Source organism: Cebidichthys violaceus, unplaced genomic scaffold, assembly GCF_023349555.1.
Source record: "Cebidichthys violaceus isolate CVI_PGR_0920_01 unplaced genomic scaffold, fCebVio1.0.p SCAF_28, whole genome shotgun sequence".
NCBI classification, from domain to species: domain Eukaryota; kingdom Metazoa; phylum Chordata; class Actinopteri; order Perciformes; family Stichaeidae; genus Cebidichthys; species Cebidichthys violaceus.
This window is the reverse complement of record NW_027176461.1, coordinates 4140198-4152759: the sequence shown is the minus strand read 5'-3', so window position 1 is coordinate 4152759 and position 12562 is coordinate 4140198. Positions and strand designations below refer to the sequence as shown.

Here is a 12562-nt window from a genome sequence, read left to right as displayed (position 1 = left end):
TGGTTTTTCTGAGATAATTATAAGTTTAAAAGCTCGATGTGACATATCTGTCACAACAATATTTTCATAACTTTTTAGACATAAATGTGTTTGTGAAACATGGTTAGAACAGTTTAGATGTAATGTAGGACAAGTTATCAAAGCATTAGAATTGTTAAATGTGTTGAAACATCTTTCATCTTCCTAATTTGTGCTTCATGCTGGTTTGCCCCACTGGCTGACTCAGTAACACTGTAGTGCTTGTAATAATTTCCCATTGTCTTTTACAGGAAGAAGAAGGACAATGTGAAAAGGTAGGAGTATTACAACCTTTCAGAATTAAAACTATAGAGCCATTTATCTCTCTGTTTTTAAGAAAATGCATCAATCGCTGTTGTTATTATTCTTTACAGGGGGAGGAACAAGACCATGGAGGTGGTGATCATAGAGGTGGTCGTGGTGGTCATAGAGGTGGTCATGGTGGTCGAGGTGATTATAGAGGTGGTCGTGGTGATCATGGAGGTGACCCAGGTGATCATGGAGGTGGTCGAGATGATCGTGGTCCTGGTGGTCGTGATCGTGGTTGTCGTGGTAATCGTGGTGATCGTGGAGGTGGTCGAGATGATCGTGGTCCTGGTGGTCGTGATCGTGGTTGTCGTGGTAATCGTGGTGATCGTGGAGGTGATCGAGGTGATCGTGGTGGTGATCGAGGTGATCGTGGTGATCGTGGTGATCGTGGTGGTCATTGAGGAGGTGATTATGGCTGTGATAAATAATGAAGAAATATTTGAATCACAGTTCTGTTATAGTGATGTAAAGACATGCATCTCAAATAAACTAAAGAAAAAACAAAAAGACTGGTCTATTACTTATTCACATAATATACACTTATTCAAAACAGATGCATATGAACTCGTCTCTATAATCTGAGGATGGTAAATATGCACAGTCGGATGTTAACTCTGCAGGGCGGTGTTTTACGGAGGAATATAATGATGTGAGCTTGTTATGAGTATTACAGCCATGACTAACATTGAGTGGCAAACAAATATGTGCAGAACTTCAGCGCAGGATGAACAGATGGAGTTGGTGAAATAAAATGCAATAGAAGTCAGGATGATAATAAGCGACAATATGAATCAATCAGTCCCCACAATATAATACTGAAATTACAATGGTCCTCACCAGTTTCCCTGCTTCTAAAAAAGTGTTAGTTTAACATTAGTCTCTCTAAAAAAATTCTACGTTGATTTAATCCGAGAAATCACAATCCCTCATTCTACATTTGTGCTGTGTGAATGACAGAAGTTCCCAGCATGCAACCGTGCCACACCCACCTTTATTTCTATTGAACGGGAGCATAAGAGGTCATCACTCACAGCCTGGAGTGTCCACAGATGTACACCTTTACTACTCAATATTCACACTATAGTATTTACTACTAATTAGTCACATACTCCATATTTTTGTAGATTGTGATAAATAAATATTATATAAATATATAATCATTCAAATTAGTTCAAATAAAGATTTTTCAGTATATAAAAAAATGTAAGAAAACATTTAGAGTCTGCAGACAGAATATATAATAAAACAACTTGTACACACTCAGACGGACGCTCTGGACAGAGTTCATAATCCTGATGGTCTGAGGAAATACTAATATATAATACTAAAATATAATATACTACTAAACTAATATAGAATGCAGTGAAAGGCAAGAAAGTGAGGAAGTAATGAGGCTAAACCAATTACATGCAATAAACACAGTAAAAAAACTCTCATAAAAGGGTTGATATGTGGGCTTTCCATCAAGGACACTTTATTTGATCTTTTCTGACAGAAAAGTGGAAACCACTAATTTACATCATGGGTTCTCCAGCAAAGCTAGAAATATTCTATTCGACACAGGGCAGCTGAAATAGGACATCTGACAGGCAACAGTCACAAGATTGCTAAAAAGAAAATACATAAAACATTTTGTGAGCCAGCATTATTTTTATGTTCAGTAGTTTGTTTTTTTTAACCATAAATGTATCCCAAAGGCACGCACAATTGTTCAAGACAGTGGTGTAGTGTACACAAAATATACACAAGTAGTTAATACAAGAATTCAGATTGGCCATTAAGATTCTTAAGTGGCTTATTATTGTCATTGGGCTGCAGCGAACAATGGAACGGAGGGAACACTTCCTCCTTCCATGAAGTCTATTACAGTCTGGGAACCTCGGGGGGGTGAACTGTTCTGGGATTAATTAAGTTTCTTGATTTAACCATCAGTCTGAGTGAAAAGCAATGAGCAAAAAACAGCTCCAGCAGACAAGCTCATGACGCTTACAGTTGATAGCGCATCACATTTCATAAAGGCTCAGTAGATATTAACAGTAATCAGCCGTACCTGCCAACTCTGGTTTGAGATTGATATCTACTGAATACGTCTTTACTACCTTCCTCATCATCGGCTTCAGAAGAGTCCGTTGACCTGTTCGGTCTCCGGGTCCAGGTCTATGTCATAGAAACAAGGCCTGGTGGGCAGACCAGGGATCGTGGGCATCTAGGGGGAAGAGAAAGCAGTTTTTATGATAGACACTGTTAGTCTATCAAAATCAATTCATCATATGAAAAGGTACAAATGTACAAATGTATAATGTAGCCTTTGAACTAAAAAAAAAACCTTTTAAGTTTATTCCATTATTGTGATGACATGGAGGCTCATTTCATTATTGGTGCATTTAAAATGAGTCACATCGCTTCTCTTGTATAAACAAGGTGACCAAACAGGTTACAACTTTCACAAACTGAAAACACACAGTGAAACACCCAGACCAGATAACCCTTGTGGCAGCGACCTGTCAATCACTAGGTAGCCCCGCCCTGAAGCTTATCTTGCTTTATTGTCTATTTTACGCTAAATGGGACCATCATTTAAGAAATGAACACCATGAAAACTTTAAAACTAGCGGTTGAAAACACAAACTCATGATGGAGTGAGAAGTAGGGTCAGTTTCTCAGACTCATACAATCAGACCTCTTGATGTAACCAGAGGAGTCGCCCCCGATGGTCATTTGAAAGAATGCAAGTTTGACGCTTCAATTTTTCAGAACTGGAAGTTTCCTCCTGGCCAATAAATAAGAATAGTTGCTTAATCTATTTTATTGATTGACAGATAATCAACCAGCAATTTTTTTTTAACAGATTAACTGTATAAGTTAATTTAGTAAAAACAGTCAATGCTGTTTTACTTTGTAATCTAAATTACTATCAAATGAACTTCTTTGGATTTTGTTGGTTGGATAAAACAGGAAATAGTGAATAGTGAGGGCTACAAGTCGCGCTTTGTATTCATCATACCTTATGATCACACCTTCTGAAGGATGAATGTAGAAAATGAAGTTACGTTGTTTGAGCAGTGGAGAGTCACTCAAAGACATAAATGTGCTGCAAAAAAACGGCCAAAAAAGGAAAGGCATTGTTTGCGAGCTTACCGTGCCGACCAGTGGGAACAAAAAGCCAGAGCCCACACTGGCGCGGATGTCTCTGATTGGCAGGATGTACCCTGTGGGCACACCCTTCTTGTCTGCCTCGTGAGAGAGCGACAGGTGAGTCTTCGCCATGCAGATTGGCAGCTTGCTGAAACCCTGAGGGGAGAAGACAGAAGACAGAAAATGTATTGGATTATTTACAAAAAAGGCTTTATCAATCATTCTCCATCCAGTTGTGAGGATTTCCACCGAGAGTAGCTGTCAAAAAAAGAACAACAGGCCCGAAAAGACAGAGCAGAGAAATAAATGGACGAGGAGCTGACCTGTTTGGTGTAGAGCTCCACCTTGTGTTGAGCCTCTGGCAGAAGCTCAATATCATCCGCTCCGTAGATCTTCTGGGCGATTATTCGAATCTTATCAGCAATAGGGAGCTAGAGATTTTTGGACACAATGGACATTTTTAATCCCCTTTACAGACAAATGAAATATAATAACAGGCGCGTTTTCTGGCAAATTCATTCACACACTTGACCTCAACCACTTATGAAAAGCGATGGCCCGTACCTCCAAATCATAGAGGAACTTGAATTTGCTGGGGGCCTCAGAGGCCCTCTGGACAGCCCGACCCAGGGCCACCGCACCGGCTCCGCCCTCGGCCCAGTGGGAGCAGTGCACGGCGTCGAAGGCCCCGGCCGCTTTGGCCACGCTGCAGACCAGGTCCAGCTCAGCCTCGGTGTCCGTCCTGCAGGACGGGTGGGAACAACACGAGGCGTTAAGAGCTACAGCGGGGAAATCAATGTATGACAACACATCCGTGTCATTATTTTGATCATTTTGCGTCGTCATCCATCACTTACTTGAAAGCATTAACAGCCACGACCACCGGCACGCCGAAGTGCTGCGCGTTCTCGATCTGCTTCCTCATGTTGCTGCAGCCCTTCTCCAGCAGCCCAAGGTTCTAGATGACGAGAGAACACACTTTTAAATAAGCCTTAGAGAAGTTACTAAAGAGCATCAGTGGACTTAAATGTGTCATGTAGATGCTCATGTTGCGTTTACTCCTTTAACATGCTGGGCTGCACACTATTGACAGAGTAAGCACACTTGTCCGAGGCTCTCTATAAAACTTATAAACACACAATGTTGACAAGCTCATCAACAGAAAACCATCATTTACAATTAAGACCACATTCGGGCAGTTTGCATTTACCTCCTCGATGTATTCCTTTGGCAGTGGCATCCCAGCAGTGACCTGAACAACAAATGAGTCAAATGCTTAATTAATTCAAATAATGCGACGATCTCCTACAAAAGGGCGGGGCGATAATTCAATATGTTCATTTATCGTCGTTCAGTGGAATCATATCGTGATGAAATCTTATGTACATAATTACGACATTTAAATGGATAACCGTACATATTAACTCAAAGTTCTCCGAATAATCACAATAATAAACAATTTGCACTTAAGTTCTTAATCAAATGAGAAAATATTCAGTACTTGTCATTTGTCAAGTATTTAATTCACACAGGAGTATACAAAATCAGGTGTTTATTGTATACTATTTATTTTTTAAACATAAATATATATCGTTATCGAGATATGAAATTAATTTAAATCGTGATAGAAGATTTTGGCCATATCGCCCAGCCGAGACTATTTGAATTGTTTTCTTCAGGACTATTAAGAAGCTAAATAAAGAAGTGACAATATAACATGTTGGATGTTGATGTAGCAAAAAGCAAACTTTATGAAAACGTATACAGATATGTAAAAGCTTAAGTGTTTTTTATTTGAAAATAGAATCAGCACGGGAATCAGGATTTAGAGGAAAACTCAAGCAAACTCACCGTTGTTCCTCCTCCGTGCATCTTCAGGGCTCGGACAGTGGCCACCAGAACCACCACGTGGGGCCTCAGGCCTGAGTAGCGACACTTGATGTTGAAGAACTTCTCCATGCCGATGTCGGCACCAAAGCCGGCCTCCGTCACTGTTGGGCACAATTGACAGGGGTTGTGAGCGAAAGAGAGCAGCAGCAGAATCACAAGCTGCTACTCCATCACCATCTACTGTGGCACCGCGGCACCAGAACAGAAAAAAAACATTTTCTCAGCTCCACTTACCCACAAAGCCCTCAGGTCCAACCAGCTTCAAAGCTATTTTATCAGCCAGGATGGAGGAGTTGCCATGTGCGATGTTGGCAAACGGGCCGGCGTGGACGAACACAGGCGTTCCCTGTGGATTCAGACACAAAACCAAAACTCAAGACAACTTGTTTTCTGGCTTGTGGAGTTCTTTTCAGTGGAACTATTTAGGTTGACGTGTGGCTTTCACCCACCTCCAAGGTCTGCATCAGGTTTGGCTTGATGGCATCTTTCATCAGCACAGCTAGAGCACCACTCACACCCTACAGAGAGAAACACGTTGGATCACAGGAACCTTGTTTGCACAATACTTATCTAGAAGGTCCCGTCGGGACGGAGAGTCCGGACCACTCACCAGGTCCTCGGTGGTGATGGGCTGTCCGCCGCGGCTGGTGGCCACCACCATCTTGGCCAGACGCTGACGCATGTCCTCCAGGCTGCTGGTGAGGGCGAGCACCGCCATGATTTCACTGGCCACCGTGATGTCAAACTGGGCCTGGAGGACAGAGTCCCCTTATTATCAACAGCAACAGGGCTCAGAGAGGCTACATTCAGTATACAAGCAGAAAAGATGAAAAGCACAGAAATAATTGGATCCTCAAAGACCTAATTTTTGTTATTAAATATACATTGCTATATAACTACACAGCGTAAACACAGCTGTTGTTTTTATTGTCTCATTATCATTGAAACATAGAAACGACTACTTGGTTTTTATGCGTTTAAAGCATCATTTAAATACAGTGTGCTGCATCGCTACCTACCACAGTGACTCTTTTGACACAACCACTGGGTGGAGCCAAAACAAACGTCCTAACGTGTCACAAAGTGGCTTTTGCCGAGTGAAGAAACAGCTCGGTGCATCTCGTCTCTTTACCTCTCTCGTGAAGCCCTTTTCAGTTGGCGACTGGCCGATCGTGATCTTCCTCAGGAATCGATCGTTGGTGTCCAACACTGAGGCGACACACAGCGATCAATGCACTCACAGTCACTGACAAACAGCAGATTTAAAAAAGGAGGAAGTGGGAGTCGTGAGGGTTAAGAGACGTCTCGGGCGTTCGCACCTCTTTGCCAGGTGACAGAGCTCGGGTCCATGTCCAGGCGGACAAAGCGGGTGATCTCCTCTTCAGTCAGAGTGGAGGGATCAGTCTTTTCTATGCCCAGTTTCTAAACAAATACAGAAAACGTTGACTGTAATTCAATCTGCACTGCGAGTTAAGACCTACAAGTCTGTGACACGATCACTAACTTTCAGTCTGCTGATCTGGACGGGGGAGAAGTTCCTCTGTCCTCCACTGAGCGGGACCAAGCGGTTATACAGAGCCTGAGGATGCGTGCAGAGAGAAAGATGACGGTCACAACCCATTCATTGCAAACAGGGTCTTAATGAAGCAGGGACTCATCTGTAGGACCCACTTTGTCAGATTGTGTAGACTCGTGGAACATGCGAGCGTCGACCGCGGCGGCCACCAAGTTGTTGGCAGCCGTGATGGCGTGAATGTCCCCGGTGAGATGGAGGTTGAACTAAAATGAACAGACTCGTGAATTAAAAGCGATTTTGCCTTTTGAATTTCTAGCTGGTTTTCTAACTTGACACAGCAGTGTTGTACCTCTTCCATTGGAATGACTTGAGAATATCCGCCTCCTGCAGCACCCCCTGTAGGCAGAAGACAAAACTATAGATATAAACACACACACACACACACACACACACACACACACACACACACACACACACACACACACACAGATATCGGTGTAGGACTCAGGACAGCTTGCAAACCTGTGCAACCTCTCACTGACACTATTCCAAAGCTCACCTTTAATGCCAAAGGTGGGACCCTGAGAAGGCTGTCGGACACAAGCAAACACATTGAGCTTCATGTGGGCTCCCAGGGCCTGGACCAGGCCGATGGTGGTGGTGCTCTTTCCTTCACCCAGGGGGGTGGGTGTAATGCTGCGGACAGAAAAAATCTTCTCAGCACGGAACATATTCGTCAGCAAACGCACAATTAACCATTGCTGCTGCATGGCATGATGGGGTAGGAACTTGATCAGGTGTAGAAACTCGTGAACAAACAGGGGAAAGCAAACAGTACAGCGAAGTACAGAAGATAAAGCGCTGACAGCTTACCCAGTGACCACCACATATTTGCCATCTGGCTGGGCCTGCAGCCGTTTGATGATTTTCAGCTGGACCTTGGCCTTAGTTTTGCCATAGAGCTCCACCTCATCAGACAGCACGCCCACCTCTCTTGCTAGACAGTCGATGGGCTTTGGCACGCAGGAGCGAGAAATCACAATGTCGCTGTTGGAGCGTTAAAGACGACACACAAAATCACTTCTTCATCCGAGCAAAGACTGAAAGTTCTAACCTGAGACGAGGAATTAAACCAGCTCTGCTTGCAGGTGGATTATTTAAATGTAACAAATCCTTCAGTGACAAGTGAACATAGCGAGAGAAGAAGGAGATGAGGAGACAAACCTTGGCACGGGCTTCTGGAGGTCGAGTCTGGTGTAAGAAATGTTCCACTTCCCCGGCTGGTGGCTCTCCAGGAAACGCTTTGCACCCAACACCGTGTTCTACACACAAACACAGCCAGTCGTTTAACTTCTAGGTGACATGAGACTAAAGAAAGAATTCATCTGGACAAAAAGTGTCATTTTTCAACCGTATATACTGTGTTCTCACGTAATAACGTAGCAATGGAAATAAAAAATAATGTCAATTAATGCCAACGTGAGAGTTTAGTTCAGGATTCCCTCTGCAGAGGGACCTTACCGCCATCAGCATGGCCACGGTCATGGGCCCCACACCACCGGGCACAGGGGTGATGAAGCCGGCCTGCTCCTTGGCCGAGGCGTAGTGGACATCACCCACCACCCGCTTCCCGCTTGCTTTACTCTCATCTGAGAGACACGGAGAGAAACGCGTCACAATAACCTCTGACTCCTACTGATTAACGAACTTCCTCTGGAGTGCCATAACTAAAGCGGACTGAAAAGCCGCAGGAAGTCACACCTGGAATGTGGTTGATGCCACAGTCGATGACCACTGCTCCCTTCTTGATCCACTCTGCTTTCACCATCTCTGCTTTCCCGATGCCAACGACCAGGATGTCTGCTCTGCTCACCTGGACACAAAAAAACGGAGACGGACAGCAGGGAGCGTGTCACGAATAGCGAGAGAGCTCATAAAAATAGTTGTTTGTGGCGTTTCATCCGCGAGAAAAACATCAGTGGTCACATGACATGCTCCGCTTGCATCAGTGTGAGGGGCACACAATGGCGGGTGGGAGTACAAGGCTATATTGCTTGGTTAGGTGGCGCTGTTACTACCTCTCCAGGGAGATCCGCGGTTTTAGAGTGGCAGGTGGTGACGGTGGCGTGGTTCCAGAGCAGCAGGTCGTGCATCGGTGCGCCCACGATCTTGCTACGACCAATCACTACCGCTCTCTTCCCTGCCACAGACACGCCTGTAGAGAAGTCCATCGATTAATTCTGGCCTTGTCCAATTATTTGTCGGATATTATCAGAGTACAGATGTTTTTTTGGGTGGTAATTGTTGAGTTTACCGGTCTGTCTGATCAACTCCATGCAGCCGTTTGGTGTGCAGGGGATGAAGCAGTCGCCCAGGTCCCCACGAGACAGCTTCCCCGCATTGATGCTGGTCAGTCTATAAAACGATCAGAACACAACGAACATCTCAAATTAAAAGATGTCTGACAACTAAAACGATCCAAGAGATTTCTTCTTTCTTTTTAACCAGACTCAAAGGAAGCAAAGAAACACAAATGAAGCAAGCCTTAAGAAATGAGCACCCTGATCTTCAGAGTTACGTCTGTACCCACCCGTCTACGTCCTTCTCCGGGGCCACGGCGTTGGTGACCTTCTCTGTGTCGATCTTGTGGACCGAGTCCAGGGGCAGCTGCACGATGAGGCCGTGGACAGACGAGTCCTCGTTCACCTCTGTGATGCTGTGAAGAACCTGACGAACAGACGGGCAGCCTTCACACTCTCAGCTACTTTCAGTTTGTCTTTTGCCGTGTTGACCTTACAACCCTTGTTTTGTTACGGCACAAATAGCATCCAAAATCCCAGACTTTACCCCGATCTCACTGCGATCACACCGTGCGTGTGTGCATACGGGGAGGCTACACAAATACTTTGTATCCATTCTCACCTCCTCCTCCGTCGCAGTCTTGGGAAGTCTCATATGTGTGGCGTTTATTCCAATCTGTGTACACAGAAGAAGAGATTGAACCATAAGTTAGGATCACAATCAGTGCACAGTAGAAGTGGGGTGTATGAACTGTATGTAAATAATCTTTTTTTTTTTTTTACCTCTGCTGCTGCCTTCAACTTCATGCTGATGTACAGATTTGAATCATCACGGTCTCCAACCTGCCAAAGATGCATAGCATCACTTTGCCTGCCAGTGTGAAGGAATGGGCCTTCTACCATACAGACACATGTGATACAAGATGTACAGAAAGGGGACTTCAGTGGAACACATTTCTACACTCCATGCAGGGGCGCACATGTGACCAAACTCCTTACCTGACCACTATCTCCAGGGGAAGGCCACGAGAAAACACACGGCAAAATTAGCCAACAAAACATCCCAAAATGTGCTTCTTTTTTTTTTTTTTTGTCCAGACACATGCTAGTTCCAATCTTGCACTTACCTGTAAAACCACTAGACCGGGTGTGAAGTTCGGGTCCTGAAGCTTCATCTGCTCCACGTCCTTCTTTAGACGCTCCCTCACCTGCCTGAGAACACGGGACAACAGAATAGAACAGAGCTGGATTATCAGGTCTCCATGCAGTGACAGGTGTACCGCTGTAAAAGGAAAGGGATCATGTGGTCCACGAGCCACAGATCCAACCCATTCCACTCTCTTTCAACAGTTACAGAGTCAAAGTACGTGACATCCGGCTTTCTCGTTGGGACATTAGACAGTATCTATCATTCCCCAGCGGATTAGCTCCACTGTACATGCAAAGTCAAGTCATCAGAGAGTCTGTTCAGGAGAATGAGAATCTTATCTTTGTTTTATCTTTGGGAGTTTTATCTGTCCCCTCAAAACGTACTACAGTAGATTAGTCGACTCAGTATTATGTGTATTATATTCATGCAACAAACAACAAATCAGCTGCATTGATCTCATCCACTGTTTTCCTTACAAAGCTCTAAAGACAGACTGATGATTGCGTTTGAAACTCTGACCGACCACACAGACTTAGAGTGAAACACAGTGTCTCTGTGCATCACATGAACTTCATTGGCGCTGATGATGGAATAAACCACGTGATTATTAGTGACACCATCTTTAACTACCCTTTGAAGTAACTTCTGAGTGTTTTTGCCCCGGTGACCTTCAAAAAAATGTATTTTATATTCCAAAAGCTTTATCCAAGTTTTGTCTAAATATCCATAGTGTGCTCTGATAGCCTTATTAACCTAAAACACTGACTTATCGTAATGCCTTGAAGCCACATTTAAATGATAAGGCATTCCAAAAGGTAATAACATCTTTAAAAAAAGGAAAATAATGACAAAATACATATTTCAATCACCATAATGCACATAATATGCACTATGCTTATTATTTACTCACAAAAATGAGGCCAGAGAATCTAAAGGCTATCAGTAAAAACATACATCATTCCCAGACTTCATAAACCCAATCATTAATATATTGCATCATAACAACAATCCTAATGTGATGATATCTGGAATCCTAGTCACTGATCAACTACGGTCATATTCCTATAAACAATCAGACAATAAAAAGTACTGTTGTACTTTGATCTTTAAAGAGCACCTTTTGGGATAACGGGTTGTAACATTTCCTGAAGGGGAAAGACAATCTGATCAATAAACCTCTGTCCATAAAGGTCACGTGTCCAGAGCATTCATTAGTATGTCCGCTTTAGCCAAGCTTCAGGGGGAATGAACGTAAATCGTGCTTCTAAAGGCAGATCTGTAGATTTAATTAACTATAATGAGTGCTGTGAGGGGCGGTTAACAGGAGGCAGGTTGTCGTGTCTTGTGACAAGCACACACGCCACTAAACTAAAGGTTGTCGTCTCTTAGACCAATGCATTCTCCCAATCTTTTGGTAATAAGCAATATTTGGATTCATCCAAACTTTGGACTAACTTGCAGACTGTACTCAAATATGAAAACGGTGACACACGCAGGATTGTTCATGAGTGGTGTTTGTCAGTTCACTGGCCCAACAGGGCAAAGATCACACCACATCACACCACCACAGCGTCTTACATAATGCTGCGGTGATTTACAATCACTATGGATTATCACCAATCACAATGATAGATATGACAGTCACGAGTCGGTGCATTCAGTGTGAACACTTTAAAACTAATCTGCATAGCTGTCAGGAAACAAATACTCCATGCAACTTGAGAAACGAGTCCACTGTGAGGTATCAGCTGGTTATCAACTATTAACTATGTTATTAATTGTAATAACTGCTGGCACACTTAACTTCATTCACGTGGACCGCATGCGACGTTAACTTTAGCTCTCAAGTAACCGTTAACTCAGATGGCTGGTTAGCTGACTTGTTAGCCAGTACACACATGCTCCGTTAAGCTTACGTTATTTGGTTGTACTTCCATGCACGCGCTGATTAAAATCTGAGACTTACGCTGAAACTTCTTTCCCGCTTATGATTTGAGCCGACATCTTTTGGTCCTGATAGTCCGCGTTCAACGTGCTGGTGTCCTCCTGCACACTCTCGTCACCTGACAAGAAGAGGAGCGTGGTGAGGAGTTAGTGCCAAAAAACTTAAGTTTGTTGAAAAAGGCGTAGGGAGTCAAAGATGGTGACGCGAGCTCCGTTCACAAATGCAGCGCTACGGCCGAAAATCAGCGTATTAACTTTCAGGAGTAGCGTCGAGCGTAGAACGTAGCCTCGCGTGATGAC

At 43.8% G+C, this 12562-nt stretch overlaps 1 protein-coding gene across 1 annotated transcript; it reads right to left on the bottom strand.

Annotated features, from left to right (window-relative positions):
- Window positions 1-1777: 1777 nt before the first annotated feature.
- On the bottom strand, window positions 1778-12468 carry mthfd1b (methylenetetrahydrofolate dehydrogenase (NADP+ dependent) 1b). The gene is made up of 27 exons (XM_068721602.1): window positions 12285-12468; window positions 10296-10380; window positions 9952-10011; window positions 9791-9844; window positions 9459-9595; window positions 9183-9283; window positions 8947-9083; window positions 8630-8741; window positions 8390-8517; window positions 8093-8190; window positions 7742-7915; window positions 7428-7564; window positions 7218-7264; window positions 7024-7131; window positions 6857-6931; window positions 6672-6774; window positions 6485-6561; window positions 5963-6103; window positions 5802-5870; window positions 5587-5698; window positions 5314-5453; window positions 4673-4714; window positions 4320-4420; window positions 4027-4204; window positions 3786-3893; window positions 3466-3618; window positions 1778-2533 (listed from the first exon to the last, which is right to left on the bottom strand). The coding sequence occupies exons 1-27, from the start codon at window positions 12320-12322 to the stop codon at window positions 2444-2446; spliced, it is 2805 nt and encodes a 934-aa protein (XP_068577703.1). The 5' UTR covers window positions 12323-12468; the 3' UTR covers window positions 1778-2443.
- Between the last annotated feature and the right edge of the window lie 94 nt (window positions 12469-12562).